The 21,018-nt window shown below is 40.6% G+C and overlaps 1 protein-coding gene across 1 annotated transcript in view; it reads right to left on the bottom strand.

Moving 5' to 3' along the window:
- Rgs5 (regulator of G protein signaling 5) overlaps positions 1–21,018 on the bottom strand; it is a 39,250-nt gene that overhangs the window by 3,821 nt on the left and 14,411 nt on the right. Inside the window, exons 2-4 of the mRNA XM_028760661.1 lie at positions 15,211–15,321; positions 9,407–9,468; positions 1,514–1,680 (exon numbers count right to left, since the gene is read on the bottom strand). Coding sequence (XP_028616494.1) covers positions 1,514–1,680; positions 9,407–9,468; positions 15,211–15,321 — 340 coding nt within the window. The remainder of the gene's footprint in view (positions 1–1,513; positions 1,681–9,406; positions 9,469–15,210; positions 15,322–21,018) is intronic.

The following is a 21,018-nucleotide window of genomic DNA, read 5'->3' as shown; positions in this document are numbered from 1 at the left end:
CCAACTGCTATTGGATGCCTACCAGGTGTCCTTCACCAGTATCCAATCTATACATATGCTATTTCATCCTTCAGCAACCTAAGAATATACATATACATATACATATACATATACATATACATATACATATACATATACATATACATATACACACACATACACACACACACACACAAACCACACACACACACACACACACACACACACACACACACAAGGTTAAGTGTCTTGAGATCATCTCTTTGTTAAGTGTTTTCAAATCTGGAGAAACAGATTTGAATGCAGATGAATTGATGCTTGATTTCATGTTTCTATTCCATTAAGTTTCCTGCTTTCTATGACAGTGACACAGAACAAATAATTTGTGGCCAGGGACCCAGGACCTTTTTCAGAGCTTTAGAACTGTTGTTTCCTGACAACAAACGAGGAATCAGTAGTTCTAATGACATGACAAATACAGGCATGAACCAGCACCTTATCTACTGAGGGGTAGATTTAGGCCTGGGAGTGAACCCAGGGCCTTCTGCATACTAGCAAGTACTCTATGCTGAGCCACATCCTTATAGCCACATCCCTCTCTTAAGAGGACCAGGTAGGGATACAACATAACCAAAGGAGTAGATATCTGAGGTTGTATCTATAAGAAGTATCACACATGCAAAAGAAGAGAGATGGTAGGAATCTTTCCCCTTACAAATCATCTATAACAGATCACCAACTATGAAAATGGCTTCCTCAATCACCTATGTGTTTGATTCCAAACCTTGATGACAATTTAGTTGTCCACACTGGATTCAAGAGAACCATGTAGGGATTACAAATCCTAACTAGATGGACTGATCTGGGTGTGGCCATCCTGGAATTTTTCAACAAGCTTTTCAGTTTGGTTTCATTGATAGCGGAGATGATGGCAGACAAACGTCCTCAAAGCTTTCTTGAAATCTGTACATATCTGGTCTTTAGCAGTCAATTACTGGTATATTGGCTTTAAGTACATCTTGCACTATTAACGTGGATTATTTTGGTTTTCAGGAATGGGAGTCCTGTTGCCTCAACAAAGGACAAATGTCAAAGGCAAATGACAGGGGACTCACTGGCATCAATTATTTCAAACAGTCATGTGTGTTTTCATATCTACTGTTTAATTCAATTCTCACAACTTTACAAAACAGTTGCAGTCATTCTTACTTTTTGAAGGAGAGAAACCAGTCTCTTTGTTTTATCCCAAATCTTATATTGGCCTCCTTCCTCCTGTTTAAGGTTGGTTGCATGGTACTGAGGTAAGACTACAGTAGGTGTCGGCTGCACAGTTGTCTGTACAGCATTGAAATTAAGCACCTGACGGTATCACACTGCCTTTGCATTCAGTAGGTGCTTACTATTCACTCTAATCACAAGTACGAGTAGCCGTTCACTCCAAATGTCATGCCTGCAGCCCAGGAAGCCATACCTGGCAATGTAATGATCTGACTCTTAAACAGCTGTGCTCAGCCACCTGCCCGCCAGTACCAACCTCTTTAGGAGCCTCTGTCTGGATGAATTCTTCATAAATTTGCTTTGCCTTCTCCGCCATTTTGACAGGGGACTTGATCTTCTTGTAATTCTCACAAGCAACCCAGAACTCAAGGTTTTCCTCACTGAATTCAGACTTCAGGAAACTTTTGAAGCTGGCAAATCCATCTAGTGGGTAAAAAGTCAATAGGGAATTGATTTGACAATGAATCTATATCTGGCCAAGTAGCCCAATCTTACTTCCAATACATTCTGCCATTGATATAAAAATCTTATGAATAGAAACTCATTTAATTCTCAGTATACACCCAAAGAACAGGTACTATGAGTGACCTATTTTGTAAATGAGGTCACAGAAGTTAAGAGATTGTTCCCAAATGCCCAGAGAGTAAGTACAGAGCCAGGACTCAGAACCAGGCCATCAGATTGTGCAGTCTCACACATTTGTCTATTATCCTCAGATACTTTTCAAGAGACGTGTGATTCTGTTTCTTGGAACAGGAAACGTCCATTAGGAGCTGTGTACTCTCTCCTGTACTTGAACTGAGAGGAAAACAGAAGGCTAGAACAAAGATGCTAGAGATGATGGGGAAAGCCTCCATAACGATGTCCCATTGACAGATCTAAAACATCCCTTTGTTCAGATGCAGGCAATCTGGGACAGAACCAGAGGTGGCAGAGAACAGCTCTGCCCACCATGAACTCTGACACTGAAGAGAAGGCTTCACTTCATAGTCTGTCACACAAGGGAATGCAGTGTTCATTCGGGTGACAAATGTGTATAACTGAGGATTCACATCAGTGCTGATGACATGCAGGACACATGCCAATTCCAAAGAAAACTTTTCTTTTTAGTGGTGAAAATTGAAGTAAGAGCCTCATGCATGCTAACCCAAGCACTCTGCCGCAAAGCTATGCTCCTAGCCCCACAGAAAATAATTAAAACTTGGTTTGTCAAAATAAGTAATATTTGTAATGACTGCCAGAAACTATTATCTCATTTCTGTTCTTACAGTTGAGTTTTGAGTAAGTCACTGTGATAAAGGAAATAAGCTTGGTTCCCTGACAGTGTTTAGAGATTTCAAGCGAAGTAGAATGAAAAATAACAATCAAAGAGGAGACTCACTACACATCTATATGATGAAGGGAAACCTTTGAAGAGCAGCAAGGGAGTCGTAGCAGGAGTCTGACTTCAGTTAGCAAGGAAGGCGAAAAAGACAACATAGGAATATTCAAACTGATGTCTGAATGAAGGGACCAGGTGAAGTTGTCACATACCCAGAGTTATTATGTCCATCAATTAATTTTACATCTGTGTTTACAATAAAATGAATGTAATATGGCAACCATGAGTCCATATACAGACATACATGCTACCTGTGTACCTATGATAATTCCTGGGGCTTATCCTTTCCTCTTTCTTTCTTGTCCTTCTAGACCTTCCAAACGATAGGTTGAGAGAGTGCACAAAGAATTTAACAAGGTATTGGAGATCTAAAACATCTAAACTTATGCTGTTTTCCTTCTCTTATTAAAGAATGTGTGTGTGTGTGTATACACACATATACATAAAACTGTTCACACCAAATCCTAACATCTGTATCTGTAAGAATAGAATCATGCTATTACAAAGGAAAATGGAGGTTTCTAAAGGAGAGGAAACATTCTAGCTTCCACAGCCTATGTCAAAGTCACAATCTTGGCAGCATGGCCTAGTGAGCCACTTGTCTCCTGAGACAGACAGAAATGACTGCCATCAACTTTAGGGAACAGGCTTCCCTTTGCTTGCCTCTCCTAGGACCTGTCTACAATTAATTACTTCTGTTTGGGTAACATATTCACATTCTAGATTCATTTTTTGACCCAATTTCAATCCATTTCTCTTTTCCTTGAACATTTGTTTCCATCTTGTTTGTAGACTGTATGTTTTTATGTATTGGCCATTGATTATTTTATGAATTGCACAAAATATATGTGATGATAAAACCAGAGACAAAGATCTATTTTATGATATGTATGTGTGTGTGTGTGTGTGCGTGTGGTATGTGTGCATGTGTATATGTGTATTATCATGTGTGTGGGTATACATGTTGTTCTTGGATACTGATATACATGCATGTGCATATATGTGGAGGCCCAAGGTTGATGTCTGGAATCTTCATTGCTCTTCCACCTTATTCTTTGTGATATGAAGCCTCAGTCAGATGCAGGGCTTGCGGATAAGGTAGCTCATCTCACTAACTAGCTTGTTTTGGAGTTTTCCTGTCTCCATCCTGAGGCGCATAGAATTACAGATGGGTCAACACTCCCACTTGGCTTACATGGATTCTGCATATTCAGACTCTGGTCCTTTTACTTACATTATGAGGTAGCACTTAACCACTGAGCTATCTTCCCGATACATTTTTATTCCTCCTGTTCATCTTATTTCTAACTGCCACACTCAATTCTTTAAAAAAAAGAATGGTCAGGTTGGAAATTAACTGGGGTTAGGTTCAGTATTGATTCCAAGACTCAAGCAATTTAATCTTTCCTCTGCACTTCTAGGACACTATCATGGATCAATAGTAGAAATATCCGGGACATGAGCTTGCTTAAAAGCCATTTTCTCTAGGAACCTGGCTGGCTACTTGAATTACTTTGAAACCCTTTGATAGATTCAGACATGTTTCTTCTTCCTATCCCCACTGTAATTTCTTCTGTATTACTCGACATTTTTAAATGATAACTGGTCCACATACATGTTGAAAGAAATAAGACCCACCTTTATCCTTGTCCTGGCTATTTCACTGTTGCTTGAACAAATATGTCGGATGCCTCTATTGAAGTAGAAAAACTCTCAAGTCACTTTTTAGTTGCCAGGAAACACGGTCTTATAGGCATCCATATGACCAGAGCTCAGACTTCAGAGGAGAAAGTAATTCCATAGAATATGTGTGAAGCAAACTCTCAGCCCCAAACACTCAACCCCAGAGCCCCTCAGCTCCACAGCCCCACAGTCCCTAAGCTCCCCAGTTCCTCAGACAGCCCCACAGCCCCTCAGTCCCACAGCCCCTCAGCCTCACAGCCCCACAGTCCCTGAGCTCCAGAGCCCCGCAGCCCCTCAGCCTCACAGCCCCTCAACCCACCTATTATCAGATATTCTGAGTTGCCTATTCCATTTCTTTGTAAAATTTTGGGATAAAGATCAGTCTTCATAAACATTGATGTTTCAGACCTGAGGACCCTTGTCAGGATTCTTCAGTGACCTGAGTGTTCACCTCAATTATGAAACAGCTTTCCATTGGAAAGACCCATGTCCTGAATACTGGTTTTTATCTCTCTGGTGAATTCCACAATACTATTTCAGGGCTTTTTTGGTTTTTTGTTGTTGTTGTTGTTTTGTATGTTTGTTTGTTTTTTAAAATCAATGTATGCACTTTAAACCAAAACATACAAATAGTTTTATGCCCTACTGGCCTGGGAGTTATTTAAAGCTACTCTTTCTTACATCTGGATCCTGAGCATTCTCTATGGGGTCTCTCTTAGTAGAGTCCTACACAGTCACTTCCAGTCAGCTTTCTACTCCATAGACTCTGGTTTTCTATTGGTCATTTCCTCAGAGACTTTTACTGTGTGTATGGTTGGTTAGTTAGTTAGTTAGTTAGTTAGTTAGTTTTTTGGAATCATAGTCGAAAAGACTTCAGGCCAAATATCTCTATTCTACAAGGTTATATATACATATCTTTCATAAACCACTGTTTTTATCTAGGGACTTCATACTACAAAACTCCAACCCATAACCCCAAGAAAGAATTATGGGGCCTGTATGAGCCAGCACAGAGCCTCAAAATACTCCTCAGCACACCCAGATACCATTCACTATGCAGGACTCTGATGAAGCTCATCTGATGACTGGGCTGCCATAAGCATTCTGTGAGTATGGTACCCATACGTCATAGGGCACCCATACATTGTAATCTCTGAGCTGGCCCTAATGAGTGATAACAATTTTTGACATTAGGCAAATCAGAGCAATGTCCTTGTACGGAGCGTGGGGAGGGTTGGGCGAAACCATCTGTAAACCACTCTGAGGATAAAAGGAGCATTAAACAAATCCAAGAATCCAAGTCAGATTGTCATAAAGTATTGAAAATGAGATTAGTGCAAATGCTTCATTGGCGACAGGGTGGGGGAGGGGGAGACAGAAATGACATTGGCAATTTATAAGAACCATGACATGGCTTATTGGTTCAAAACTCAGCTCCAGCTTTAGACCCAAGATTGCCCAGGGGTGATTTCTGGCACACCTTATTATAAAATAACACAGACAAGCTATTTAGCCTATTGAAGCCTCTGTGGCTTGTCAAAGGAAAGTAGTAATGAAACCTATATGACAGGGCTGTGGTGAAGACTAAATAATTCACAGGCATGGCTCTTTTATGGGGCCACACATAATTTTCATGAAGTTCAGTTACATACTGATTTTCATCATTATTTATAACAAATTAAAAATTACTGTCATAATTACAAGCCCAACACAAATGTTACCTCATCTGTGACATCTTCCCCCCACTGCCACCTACTCACTCTTGAGGGTTTTTGTTAATAGAGAAAGACAGTGCTTTCTCCTACCACCACCACCCTCCTCTGCCCTTGCACTGGGACAATCTATTTGTTCGGCCATCTTTTCCACGTGACTTCCCTGTTCCTATCTCCTTCCTCAAACATATGCATCTATTTCTTAATAGTGGGATCTCAGTGGACTAGGAAATCCCTCCAACCCCCAGGACCAAAGAACTTACGTTTTTAAGAGAGGGCTTCTCTGTGTAGCTCTAACTGTCCTGGAAATCTCTCTCTAGATAAGGCTGGCCTTGAACTCAGAGATGCCTGCCTCTGCCTCCTGAGAACTGGGATTAAAGGTGTGCACATCCAGCAGAACAAGAACTTTAAAGACAAGAAAATACCTCAATTTTGTTACTGTTGTATTTTGTGCCATAGGCAAGCTACCTTTCTCTCTAAAAAATGGATTCTTTTTCTGAAAACTAGAGGTGCTTGTTGCACCTAAGTCACGACATTACTGCAATCACTAAATAAACCAATATATGCAAATTGCTTAGAATAACATATGGAATATATGAATGAAGTGTACCTCTTTTATATCACACATTTTATGATCATTGTCATAGCTGAAAATCATGGTTGCCATCAGTGAGATGATAAGAGTATGGACCCATGACACAGAAGGAGGAAAACTGCAAAGCAAAGGAAGAGATGCCAAAGGCAACTGTGAAGATGGAAACTAAAAGATGAGCCTGGAACCAGCTGCTGCTTCATGTCTCAAGAGACAGTCCAGCCCACGGGGGTGTCTGAGGAAATGCTCTGACCTTTTGCAACTCTTGGGAGAAGAGAACCCAAATAAAGACTGTGCTGCCTCAGACTAGGCTGTGTCCCTGTTTGCTCTTAAAAATGCTCATGTGGGAGAATCCATGTCCCTGGTGATGCTGGGATGGAATTATGCAAGCCCCCATGTGCAGTCTATTTTGGTTTTAAAGATCAACATACTTGCTATGTGCCCTATAGACCTAACAAGTGAAAACAGATGGCTCCTGTTTCAGAACTGAAGGCGAAACTTGTAAGAATCTGATGTATTTTAAGAACAAAGTCAAAGACCCCCCAAATGATTAAAAAATCATTTTTAGTGCCAGTGAGATGGCAGAGGTGGTAAAGGCATTTGCTGAGCAACCTGATGCCCCGAGTTCTGTTCTAGAACCCTCAGTGAGAAGAGAGAACCAACTCCTGAAAGTTGCCCTCTGATCTCCCCACACATGTGCATACACACACACACACACACACACACACACACACACACTGCATGCATTACTAATAACATAATTTTAAAAATGATTTTGAGTGAGTAGATCCTTGCTAATGAGAAAAGATTGAACAGCAGCTTGTATAGGGTTTAGTTCTACTACAGAAAATTTGATTAAATAAATACTTTCTTAACTATATCAACTCAGAGGCAATAGCTTATGTTAACAGGAGGAATTCCAAATGTTCCCTGTGAATCAGAAAAATGCTACCCCTACCCCTCCAGGAATTCAGGGGGTGCTGGTTTTTTTTTTTAGACATGTCATTCATCAGTTCAGATAGGTCCAGAACTCACCATATGGTCCATGTTAGCCTTAAACTCACAGTAATTATTTTGTTTCCACCTCTTACACACTTGAATTTCAAATATGAGCCATCGTGCTCCATTTTAGATGGCTTAACTTTCTCAAGTCAAGCACGCAGAAAGAGGTCATTATGCTTTGAATAGTGTGCCTTTTTAAAGTTCCTGCTTTTCTTACTTGTTTTGTATCAAGCTATTAGATATTTCTGATTGTAGATTATTAGTTTCAACAGATCCAAAATGGGATACTTCTTAAGAGATACTGAATAGCCATAGCTTGATTTACATTTATCCATGATGCATAATGGCTGACAATCAGGTAACAGGTCACACTCTGCTTCTCCAGGCTGGTGATACTGATGTGTCTGGATGCTGGCATAGGACTTTTTGGGCATACCTGTCCTCCCTATGTTTCCACCTTAGAAATGACTGGAGATAAAAAGAGCAGGGACAGGCTAGTGTGAGAATGAGAGAGGAGAGACAGTAATAGAAATATAATGGAGAAGAGAGAGACAGACAGTAATAACAGTGTTTCTTATAGCTTCACCCTCGTTACAACCCACAGCTTCGTTGTTTTGGTTGGATCTTTCATACACACACCTTAAGCCCTTTTCTTGATGGAGCTAGTTGGAATGAAGAGATATCATGTTTAAGGACATGGTTGGCTAAAACAGCTATTGAATGCTTTTCCATTTATTGCTTTGAGGAAATTATTCATGTATATGAGCAAATGCTCATAGATACAAGCATAATTTCTCCTCTGAAAAGTAGAAAACATTACAGTGAAATCCTCAGACCTTGCAGATGGAAAGACAGTGGCCCCTCGACAATGTTAAGGTGTTAACATTACATACTTGTGGCTTAGCTCTCTCCCTTAGCCTTCTTATTCTGATAATTCACTTAAAATATCTGAGTGTGTGGGCCTCAAAATTAGTGTGAGTGAAAAGAATTTACATACAAACACATTGGATGCTTATTTTTCTCCTTAAGAATTCTGGAAACATAGTTCCGCTAACTCTTAAGTTTCTTTATAACAGCAGTGAATACTCCTATGTAGGCTACTTGACATTCATAACTTATCAGCCCTATCCCAAATGCTACTGGCCCAACAATTACTGAAATAAGACAATAAATCAATAAATGAACACAAATATCCTTATTCTACATAGCTGAGTGTGGAAAGGGTCAGTCAAGGAGTGGAGATAGCAATCTTATAAGGTCAAAAGAGCAGCTGATAACAGGTTGAGCTATGATGCCTGTGGCTTGTTCAAAAACATTTTCAACACAAAATCTAGTCTTTCTCAATCTACGAAGCAAAGCAGGAAGGGCAGTTTATCTGGCTCACGCATGAGAACATGAAGAAGCATACAGAAACAGAGAGGGTGATGCCCACTTGCGGTCCCAGCACTTGGGAGGTGGAGGCAGGAAGATCAGGAGTTCAAAGCCATCCTCAGATACATTGTGAGTTTGAGGGCCAGCCTGGACCTCATGATACCCTGTCTGAACCAAAAAGGCAAATGATGTGGCTTATACAAACAGACGAGGACAAGCATGAACATAGACTCAAATATCTGTTCTCACATTCTCCCACGGTGACTTCCCCTTTCAGGCAACTGTACAATTGCACTCCCAAACTGCTCTCCACTTGTTCAGAGCACAAACTGGAGAAGGATATGAGCAGAACAAAGATGTTTTGTGTCTGTCCCTAGTCTTACCCTCCTGAGAACCATGTGAACTTACAGCTGCTCTGGAGAAGCTTGTCCAGGGATTGGCGCCACTGCAGGACCTCCTCCAGTGAGGGCCTAAACCAAGGATAAGGACAAAGAAAGGTGACAGCATAAGAAGGAAGTTAACCACGCGCATGACAATGACTTGACTTTGGTTTTCTTAGGTGGTGACACAGCTGGTGATTGGTCCTCAGGATAGGGACAGATGGATTATTTTCTCATGGTTATGTGTGATCAGCTGGTTTGCTACCTGATAGCTGTATGAGTTTTTGTTGGTTTCTAAACAATCTGACTAAACAGGTCACTTTTACAAGTAGAGTCTATTTGTCCTGAGGCTGTGTCCAATAGTCTTATATATTCTACAGAAGTGAATCTGAAGTTTATCTTTACCCAATATAGGTTAAAGAAATCCAATTGTCCCTTCACAGAGGGTAATGTTCTGTGTTTCACAATGCCACACATTAGTCATCAACATAGTCAGCAAATGTTATTTGGTGGAAACCCCAATGTCACAGTTATCTCACTAAGGACGATAGAAGACAGTCAGCTTGATTTTATCCCAAACTGGAAGTATGACAGAAAAATAAAAATCTACATTTATTTATTTATTTATTTATTTATTTATTTATTTATTTATATCAGTTATTTTTTTCTCAAGAAAAAAGTCTTTAGCATCTCTTGAGTCAGAATGTTGAACATAAATGTTGACTTCAAAGAAGGTTAATAGCCAAGATATAATAATAATAATAATAATAATTAATAATAGACTACTTTTCCATTTAGCGTCTGCATCCACAGAAGTCCCACAGCTGCACTTTGTCACCACCATCAACTCTCCTCTCTCATCAGCATCAGCATGTACCTTCCTGGGTTCACAGCACCTGAATCCTTGAATCATCACATTTGGTCTTTATCATCCAATTAAAGCAGACGGGCAAGACATTTACTGTGAGAGTAAAATGATGCAGTGTTTTTCCCAAGGTTGTAGGTTGTTTAGTAACTGTTCCAGACAACTCAGAAATACTCTTGTTTTTAGTTTTTATAAAATCATATCTTTGGGCATTTAAATCATTGACAGCGGCAACTAGTGTTACTGAAACAATTTTCAGTCCGTATCTTATTTGTCAGGCATATGCACTCTCACTGTATCTCTGTAAGGAATCCAAGATGGTCTTTTAACTCAAGTGTTGTGATCACCTCCTAAACTCTCTTTGTAGGACATGTGTCAGTTAAGTCCTGAATTGATTTGATATTTTTCCAAATTTGTGTGTTCTTTTTTTGAAAGCCAAACTAAACAAAAAGCAGGGAAAATAAATCTTGTGAAATAAACTTTGATGGGTTCTGTTTTCATAACTGGACACATGAATCTCAGATCAAAAACATATGAATTTCTCACAAGTGAACTATATTCCCTCTTCCCCTTTTCCCTGGTTAAAATAAAGGAACAGAGAGAGGAGAGATGGCATGAACATGGCTTGCAAGTATGTTCCCATGTCTTTTTCATTCATTCATTAATGACCACAAAACAGCATGTTTTCATATGGTGGATAACTCAGTGTTACTTCATACTAAGCACTTTTGCTACGTGTATATTATTTTGTATGTACATGTTCACAGTGGGTTCAGTACTTTACACATAGCAGAACACTTTTGAGTCCAAATGTTCTCAGAATTGAGAGCATGTTATACAATGAAACAATAAGAAACTAACTCAGAGCAAAGGGTAGGCCTGGTTCCTGCTCCAAGTCTCCTTACTGTATATGTATTTTCATACAATGAAATAGCTTTCTCTGCTCTTGCTCTTTGGCTAGTATAAAGGCACACAGGAAGAAACAATGCCACGAGCAGGTGTCCCTGACTTAAACATGTTACCAGATGCAATTTGTCCCAAAAGGTCTCATTATAAAACCAAGTAATGGTCAATATCAGCAGCACATCACGGCCAAGATTAAATTCCTGAAAGGGACATGTGCCGAGTCTGCTTGGGGGCAGAATTAGTCCAAATTGATTTAAGGACGTAGTTGAACAAGACACATCCCCCGACGGCCTGTAGCCCGGTGTTCTGATTACCAGTCTAGGAGGAAACAGGTTCATCCTGTCCTGATTCTCAGAATTTGCCAGCCCTCATTAAGTGTGACTTCTTTGGAAACAAGATAGATGCAGATCTAAATAGCCAATGAGCATCCTGGTCCGCAAGGTCACTGCTGACCACAGAGGGCAAGCAGAGTCTCCTCTCCCTGTGTGGGTATGAGGGATGGGGAGGAAGGTAACCCAGATAAGAGACAAGATCAACATTTTAGGAGTCATTAACTATGTGTTTTATAATGACCAGTGCAACTGCCTCCTGATTGAGGAAGTGACCATGTCAGTTTGGAAACGGGAGCTTTTTCCACTGATAAATACCCTTGACTTGAAGGATCTTTCATATGGTAATAGTGCAGACAACCCCTGCAGGGACTGTATGTTATTCCTGGAGAACTTTTCCCATTCCTTCCTATGGGCACAGCCATCAGTTTGAAATAATGAATGAAGTTGGTGGCAAAGACCAAAAATATATGTTCAATTATGGACATTCAAATATGATAAGATTTTTTTATCTGTACCCAACTATAGTTTATATTTCACTGTTGGCAATTGGATGAGAACCCAATCCATGTTAATGGACTCAAGGGGTCATGAGCGGGAGTATACTCTGTAGGACATCTTGTAGTAAACAGGTATCAAGTTCAAAGGCAAACAAAATCTTCCTTAGTTTACCCAGAGTTAACCTTGTTTGAAAGCCACAGATAATTCAATACTTGGATTTGAATGAACAAATGAGCCATTGCTACCCCTACTGGCAATACTGGCCAATATTATCTGTAGCACTGGAGAAGACTATAGCTTGGGTGAGCACCAATGGCTGGGGTTTATACGTTTGGTTTCCTTTTGGTTTGGGTTTGGTTGGTCATCTACAGTGTCTTCTATAATACTTAACTATCCTTGATCATGTTTCCCCATGTTCTTGCTTTTGACAAGGAAATCAATCCTTGAGTTCATCAGTGTCATTCACAAGAGCCCACTTTATTCTTCCTGTCCTGTGGAGCAGAAGCAGACTCAAGTCCATGCCTCCTGACTGAGTCCTTGCCCCATGGCCAGTGGCACTACAGCAGACTTTTGAAAGGCCACTTCTTTGTGTCCATAAAATTGTACACATTTCCTTTCAAGGCTAACTCTGAAGTTAACCAGCTGCAAAAACACACAGGATGACTTGCTGTGACTAGTCATCAGCCGGGGTCCTGACTGGTAACTTGTGGAGGACATTCTTGAGCTTTAGAATGGCAAACACAATGAGATCAATAATACATTCAGTTACAAATTGGTAACAGATGTCAAGGAGGGACATTTAGAATTAAAAAAAAAAAATCTACTGAAAGAGAATCTGCCCCTGACATTTTGTAAGCCAGTGTGTATTACAAACCATAATGTTATTACAAACTTGATGTATGTGGCTTACATTTTTGGTATTATTCATTCTGAGGACCTACAGCAGAGCCTGTGAGAATGCAGGGGCTGGGCAGAGTAGGACAGGGAGAGGGAGATCACTTTTTAAACCATGAGTTTAAAAAAAAGAGTTCTGAGAAAGAGGAAGGTAAGATAACAACAGGTCACACAAGTCAGACAGACAGTCTTGAAAACAATACCTTCAAGGATGTAGGCCTTTTGGAGGAAGAGAAAGTCTGCAGGCAAGCCAATGGAAACAAAGAGAAAGGAGTTAGGGTCAAAATGATGAAGAACTTTTTTTTTCTGAAATGGAATAATAATACTTGTGTTCTCCTAATGGAAGAAGAGCCAGGGCCAATTTTGTAATACCAGAATGATAAGAGATGTTGAGAGTGGGTATAAGAAAATTAGCTTATTTCTGTTTTTGCCCCCAGGGGCTCAAGTTTTTAATCAGATGAGAATTTAAAATATATTAAAAAATAGAAAGTACTTCTTCAAAGCAACTGCCCAAAGAAGATGAGAGAAGCTAAAAATACATACCTTCCATCAAGAGGTTTATTTTTTCCTCAGAAGATATGGGTTTTTAAAAAAAACCACACACACAGAGAAATGTGGAAATGAAGAAATGAGTTTGGCTGAGGTCATGCAGAGCAAGGTCACACCCTGAAGGCTAAAAGCACAGAAATCCACCCAAAGGGAAGAGGTAAAGAGGTAGAACAGGGCACTTATGTTAACAAGGAACACTTCTTCAGTTTCACTGTTGAAAACAGCTGTCACCTACAAGCATCCCCTGGGGATGGGGTGGGGGTGCAGTGTTGTCTTTCCCAGAAACAAATAATATTTTTGATAGAAGAAAGGGAAGGAAGGAAATACAATTAGAGTAAATAAGCCAATAAATTTTAGCCTCAGCTTTTCTCCATCAATTTCTCTCTTGATTCCCTCAGAGCCGAGTGGTTCAAGTGTCTGGGTGGCATTTGAGAATAGACAATCAAGGTAAGAAACAGAGAGCTAGGTCTGAAAATGGTAATCCCAATGGATCAATAATTACCACATTGTTTGCTTCAAAATAGACCTTTTGACCTGCTGGCTATGATGTGGTTCTTGCTCTCTACTAGTCCAGGCAGCCTGCTGCTCCACATTGAATTAGCGTCTCCTTTTTAAAGGTAGAAAATTCAATTATGCCTCACTTCCGGTTTGTGAACACTTTGAAGTAATAAAAGGAAGAAAATGGAAATATCCACTTAGGATGATGGAAAATGACTTTGAAACAGAATAACCCAGTTCTGTATCCCCCAGCCAATCAACTATATTAAGTTGAAGGCCATTTGGACAAAGGATAGGATGGCCAATTTCTACAAATATTAGATTTAAAAAGAGACATGAAAGTTAAAAATGTACTTTTCCCACACCATCTGTGATCTTGAAGCTTTTAGAAAGAAGAATGAAGGAGTTAGCATCCTTTGGACAGTCCAGCTTCTCTTCTTCATTTCTACAGATACCTCTGCTATAAAGAGAGGATTCAGTTAATCTGTCTAGACAGTAAGGGAGCTAATTGAAGATGACGGGCCGTGATGATGGTATGGAAGGTATTACAGACTTAAAGTAGGTGGATTCATGGGCACAGCCTCTTGACTCTTTGGAATCATACTTTCCTGTCAGGCTTTCACTGGTGGGTCGGGGTGGGTATGTTATACATAGCTGAAGCTGAGACACCGAGGACTGTAAAACCACAATCAGGAATATGATTTTTTCTTATGAGTTGGGAAGGCAACACTTGGTGTGCATTAAGTGGGAACAGCAAGGCAAGTCTTCATTCCTCTTGGAAGTAGCAGTTCGGGTCTTCCACCAGACCTTGAAGGGAACTTAGTATAGTCAAGAAGAAACTATTGAGTCCTAAATTGTGTGCCTTTCCATCAGCATGAAGTTACTCAAATTTCCCTCCCAAGGAAAGGACCTTGGCTGTTACTTTATGCTGAGAATTCAGGGCTTATAATGAATTGGATCAGAGTTACTTGACCCAAGCCAATAAATTATCAGATGTTTTGACCTTCCAGTCAATAACTGAGTGGCTGGTGCCATTTTATAAAGTACAGTTCACCTTTCCAAAGATGAGGCAAGGCTCTATCTATTTCTTTTAATTCTGTAATTATTTAGTGTTATGATCTAGACATGGAAGTATTAAAAAATATACTATGAAGCAACTCTCTGAGGACTCGGATGATCTTCAGTGAATAACAGAAAGGGATAGTTCTACAGATAAATGACAGCAGCAGATACTTGAAAACTAGCTGTCATCTGAGGGGAACATGAGAGGAATCCATATTCAGGACTCACTTGTGTGCCTTGGCAGGCTTCTCCGGCTTCTCATTATACGGAATGACAAGGTCAACAGCAGAGTCTGGCTTCTGGAGGAGAATTCCCAACTTAATCTTGATCTCCTTGGCCCTGAAAGGATAGATGTCAGGGGACAAGAATGACACATGGGCACACAAATCTCAAACAGTGATTTCTTTCTGCATCAGAGAAAGAAAAATGCAAAGGACCTCTTTGGCTTCTTTCATTTCTATTACAGCAAAAAGAACATAAAGACAGAAAACAGAACACGTGGGTTCCGATCAGTAATGTTTAGAAGACACCAATTATTTGCATTATCTCAGTTCAATCTTCATTGTTCTATTCATATTTTCTAATTTCTATATGGCAGGTAATACAGTCTTGTTCCCATTTTGCAGAAGGGGAAAGTTTAAATATCTTAATACAGCCCAGTGAGTATGTGATCAAGCCCAAGCAGTCTGTCTGGAGAATCCCCAAGTGTAATTACTAACTGAACTGTCTCTCAGTTTCCTGAGGGCTCTGGCTCTGACCACCAACTAGATGCATTACATTCGAGCAATTTTGGTTTTAATTTTACTGCCAGATCTATGCCCCCTTTCTGTAAAATGATAGAATAAAACTTGATGTCTTTGAGAGCCAAGTGCAATCATAACATTACAGTGTTTTTGCTTGTTTTAAAAATCTTTTCTCTGCCCCACTATACCTGCTTAAGTTGCCTACTTGCAGCAGTCTTCCTAGAGGAGATTCACTTCCAGTGGATGGACTAGAGGTTTAATAGTCATTTAACTCCAGCATGTTAGTGAGCAGATGTGGTCAGAGTTCTGGATAGTCTCCCATCATAGGATGGGACACAATGATTTTCACTCAGTTTTAAAACCAAACCAACTTGCAGCAAATTTTCATGATTCTATACTTAAAACAGACCGTGGAAATTGTATAAACATCGATCTTTCTTCTGTCTGTCTGACAATGTATTTATGCATCTATCAGTCATCTATCTATTCATCTCTCTATCTCTATCCATCATCCATCCATCCACTCGTGTATGTGGATAGATCTCTTTCTCTCTCTCTCTCTCTCTCTCTCTCTCTCTCTCTCTCTCTCTCTCTCTGTATGTGTGTATGTGTGTGTATTCACATGTGCCAAGGCAAACCTGTGAAGGTCATAGAACTTGTAGAGTTGATTCTCTCCTACTTCTTTTGGGCAAGGTCTTTCATTTCTGCTACCCTGAATACTCCAACTGAAATGCTCTGAGAGATTCCATGTAATTCTCCTGTTTCCACCATAGAAGTGGTAGAATTACAGATGTGAGCCACAGCAACAGGCTTCTTGTGTTTCTGGGGATTGAACCCCATCTCTTCAGCCCTAAAACCCTGATCTCAAATAGTAACAGATCAGTTGTGTATTAGGATTCCCCAAACTGTTTTTCCTTTGTCCTTGTGGCCCTCCACATGCACTTTTAGGATAGGGCTTATCGTACTGCATTATGGCTATTGATTTGTGCCTGTTTTTTAAGCTATATAGAAAAACCCTTTCAAGGTAGGAGTAGAGTCTTAAATGCCTTTTAATCTCTGTGCCTGGTACCGTTGCTTGGCAACCTAGCAACTATTCAATAATGTTTGTCAACGTGAACTAAAATTATCTCGATTTTATTTCTTACCAATCTGTTAACATTTGTCTCCAAGTCAGTGCCAATCATAAGCAAAGTCTTAAAGAGCTATGGGGGGGGGTCACATTGTAACCAGACAGGATTTTGATATTGCAAACATACTTTCCTATTTGATGCATAGAGATAGCAAAGAGTGACGTACACAACCAACATTAACAGTTTTGAATCTTAGAGTCACAGTTAAGAAAGCCCCGTCTTGTACCTTACAAAAGCCACAAATACCCAATTACCATATTGAATGTCCTATTTGCTCAAAATATGATGTGGAAACTGACTTAAGAAATAGTTAACTCTGCGGTATATTTTCATTTCTGCTTCTTTTTGCTTTGGTTCTTACTCTAGAAACTTCTGGGTGAGTGAACCCAGCTCTGGAGCTCCTAGCATCAAGCAGAGCTCAGGTGAACAAAGCGTTGTGACAGGAGCTGGGAATGATCTGCTGTGGGGTAGGGAAGGGACGGCTTATATCACACAGTGACTGACATGCTCTCCCTTTAGTCCAGGCCCTACAAGTTACGTAAATTATCTGATGCTAAGCGTTTCTGTCTTGAAAGTTGTGTCTGGTGAGATGGTTAAGTTCTCAGACTTTTGTGGTGATCGAATGTGCTAGCTTTAATTGCATAATTTTTGTTTTCAACCGGCTCTAGCCCACATTTCCCACCTATAAGCACCAAGTGAAAGGGTCAGAAAATGACATAGGTTACTTTTCTAAATCGTAAAAGGTTCCTCGAACATTCTAACTCTGGAAGTAAGACTGTCCATATTATATTATCTGGGAATATACACATACATGGAGTTGATTGGGCAATGTATACAGCACTTGTGACTACCCTCTGCTGGCCAGTAAGGAACACTACTACTGTCAGAGATACAAAGTCTGTCTTCTTCCAGGCACCCTTCTCTATCCAGTAAGAAGAGAGTCATCTGCCTCCTGGCCTCAACACATGGGTGTGTGTGTGTGTGTGCATGCACACGCACACACACACACACACACACACACAGAGAGAGAGAGAGAGAGAGAGAGAGAGAGAGAGAGAGAGAGAGAGATTTATTCATGTGTGTTTCTCTTCTTGGAGCTGATACCTGCACCAGAATACTCGGTACTCTTTTCCTCTTTGGTATGGGAATGCAAGAGAAAGGGGAACAGAGAGCTTTGGGGAGCACTGGTACCAAGGCCACATTCCTGGTCCAGTAGGCAGACTCAAGAAGAAGGTGTTGAAAAATCATCAGGAAGTCCAACTGACCCACTTATTCATTTGTAATCATGCAGAAAAAAATGATGAGTAAGATTGCATTCACGATCACCAAGCAGTAACCATTTAAAATAATCAGTGGTAAGGATCCAGCTATTCTGAATACTTAGCATCTCAACAAAAACTAAGCAAGCAAGCAAACAACCCCCCCCAACCAAAACCAAACCAAACCAAACCAAACCAAACCAAACCAAACTAAACCAAACCAAACCAAACCCAACCCCCAACCCACGGAGTTGCGACATGCTCTCAAGAGTTCCCAGAAAACAGTTTCTCCCTCGATTGCCTTCCTTCCTGTCAGAGCCTCACACAGTGTGGGAAGAGTGCAAATCAATGGGAAATTCAAATTAGCTCAAACCCGCCAAGTTCATTTCCTGTTTCTAGATAAACTTGAGCGTATCTGACATTAATGTAATTTCAAAATCATCTCTATCTGGAGAACGTTCTAACATGTTTACAGCATCAACTGTGGTCCACAGTTTTCTTCGACTGCACATGAGGCATTTCTCCCTGGCTAAATTACATTAATGCTGATTAACACAAAATGATTTGTGTCTTCTTGGGTCTGTTAACCTCTTGTGTTATGAGGAAAAAGAAAACTTGTTTTGAAATAAAGTCAATTGGAAATGCCTGGTGGAGCGATTAATCAGAGAAAGATAATTCTGGAGATAAATCACACCTTTCAAGCTGCAAAAGTCTGAATAGTAGTAGCCTCCTGCAATGGTAAATCTGCTCCCTGTGTGGGATGTTGGCCAGGGGATAGGAATCCCAAAAAGCCACAGACCACCTTAGTCCTTCCTGCCTGCGTGCATACTGAATGCAAGTTTTGATCTTCAGATGTATGTGTGAATGTGCAAGGCCAGCACCAAGACTCACGACAAACAGCAGCAGGGCTGAATTTTAGAAATAGAACTCTATTCAAGAAAACGTGATTGAGAGCCCATAGAGAGTCACTGATTCTAGATGTTTCAAGGATGAAGATGGTGTTTCTGGCTCTGGTGGCATCTGGAACAACTCCAAAGGGCTCACTGTACACAGGTAACCTACACAGTAGGCCTTTTCCCATCGTTGGAAAATATTGCTGGGACAAAAGAATGAAGAAGCACTCACAGGAGCGCGCGCGCACGCACACACACACACACACACACACACACCTGTTTGTTAGTACAATCTTTGACTACTCCTACCAACTCCCTGGGATCTTCTGAATATGACTGCTTAAAATTGCAATCACCTAACTTGACTGAAGACATATAAAGCCACCAGATGACTGCAAAGACCATAAAATGCCTGCGTTCTGTTTCTAACTTTAAAGTAACCAGAGACAGAGAAGTGAGAAGCCGAGACTGGAATGAAGATTGGTGAGTGCTTGCCTAGCTTGGGCAAGGGCCTAGGTAGATTTCAAGCACCTGGAATAAAAAACAAGAAAGAGAAGAAAATGGAAAGCAAGATGAAAAGTGGTAGGCGGGGCTTAAGTGGTACATACATCCAGTTATTCATATCACGTATATAAGCTATATTTTAATGAGGAGAATTCTGAACATAATAAGAAGCCTACATCACACCATGTTAAAGAGACAGAGAGGCTGTAAGGGTACTCTGCTTGGGACACAGATGGCAATCACAGGCAGGTTTAATTCTAGAGGCAGACACATTTCAAGAACACGCACAAAGAAAGGCACCCTGCAAGCAGCTTGGTAAGTGTCGAGCCTTGTTTTCAAAACTCATTTCCAAAAGACCTTTCCTTCAAGAGGGTAAAACTCAACGTAACCCAAATCTGTGTTGCAGATGCCCCCTGCTGGCCCCGACGTGGCATGAGCTACAGTTGCTGTAGAAAGAACCCTGGATCTGGCTAAGGAAACCCTGCAGGCTTCTTCCACACAGGTGAAAAGAATTTTCCTTCCCTAATAAATACTCAAGAAAATGTGTACAACACACACACACACACACACACACACGATGCTTGTTATCTATCGTCTTCAGCTATCCTCTCTCAAATCTTCTGAACATGACTGCTAAAAATCAAGATTGGCTCTCAAGACCAGAGAGAAGGCAGGGCTGGACCGTTTAGTCAGAGAGAGACGCCACTCCACCATTCTACTCTTTTCATGTGGGTAAAAACAAAACACCCATGGCGCTTTTTTAGCCATCTAACTGTGTTACATGTAAATTTCTTACTTGATTTTCATAATTTATTTACAGTGTCTTAGACAAACAACCTTAGGATTAGTCTGTATAAAATATCCCTCGGTGACATAAGTGGTAGGAAGGTGAAGAAGGATGGCAAGAAAATATATAGTGTCATCGTTTTTAAATAACTGAGATGTGGCTTCAGTGATGACAGCTGTCTCCCAAAGCTCATGTGATTAATTACATTAAATGACATTCTGAACTGTAAGAGGGTTGAAAAAACTGGAATTGACAATAGCAGCTGTCAATTATGGCATACATATAAAACACATTTACCTCTTACAGCCTTCGAGCTCTTGTTACCTCCCACCATTTCCTGTCAGACTTAATAACAACAATTGCCCGTCTTGTGCTCTAGCTCCTACCTGAGCTGTACCCAAACAGTTGTCATTCAGATGTCCCACAGGCAAAGGCCACAAAACACTAGAGAGGGACTCGGGCTCAGAAAGGGTTCACTTTGCAAGCATGAAGAATCCAGAAACTAGGCGTAAAAAGTAATGCCAGGCACTGTGGCATGTACATATAGTCGCTGTGAAGACTAGTTGGAGACACATAGGTCCGCAGAGTCTCACTAGCGAGCCAGTCTAGGTTACTTTGTTGTTAATTAAAGGCCAGTTGCAGGAGAGAGAAAGAGAGAGAGGGAGAGAGAGAGAGAGAGAGAGAGAGAGAGAGAGAGAGAGAGAGAGAGAGAGAGAGAGA

The sequence above is a fragment of the Grammomys surdaster genome, unplaced genomic scaffold, assembly GCF_004785775.1.
Source record: "Grammomys surdaster isolate TR1022 unplaced genomic scaffold, NIH_TR_1.0 130, whole genome shotgun sequence".
Lineage (NCBI taxonomy): Eukaryota > Metazoa > Chordata > Mammalia > Rodentia > Muridae > Grammomys > Grammomys surdaster.
This window is presented reverse-complemented; position numbering and strand designations above follow the sequence as displayed.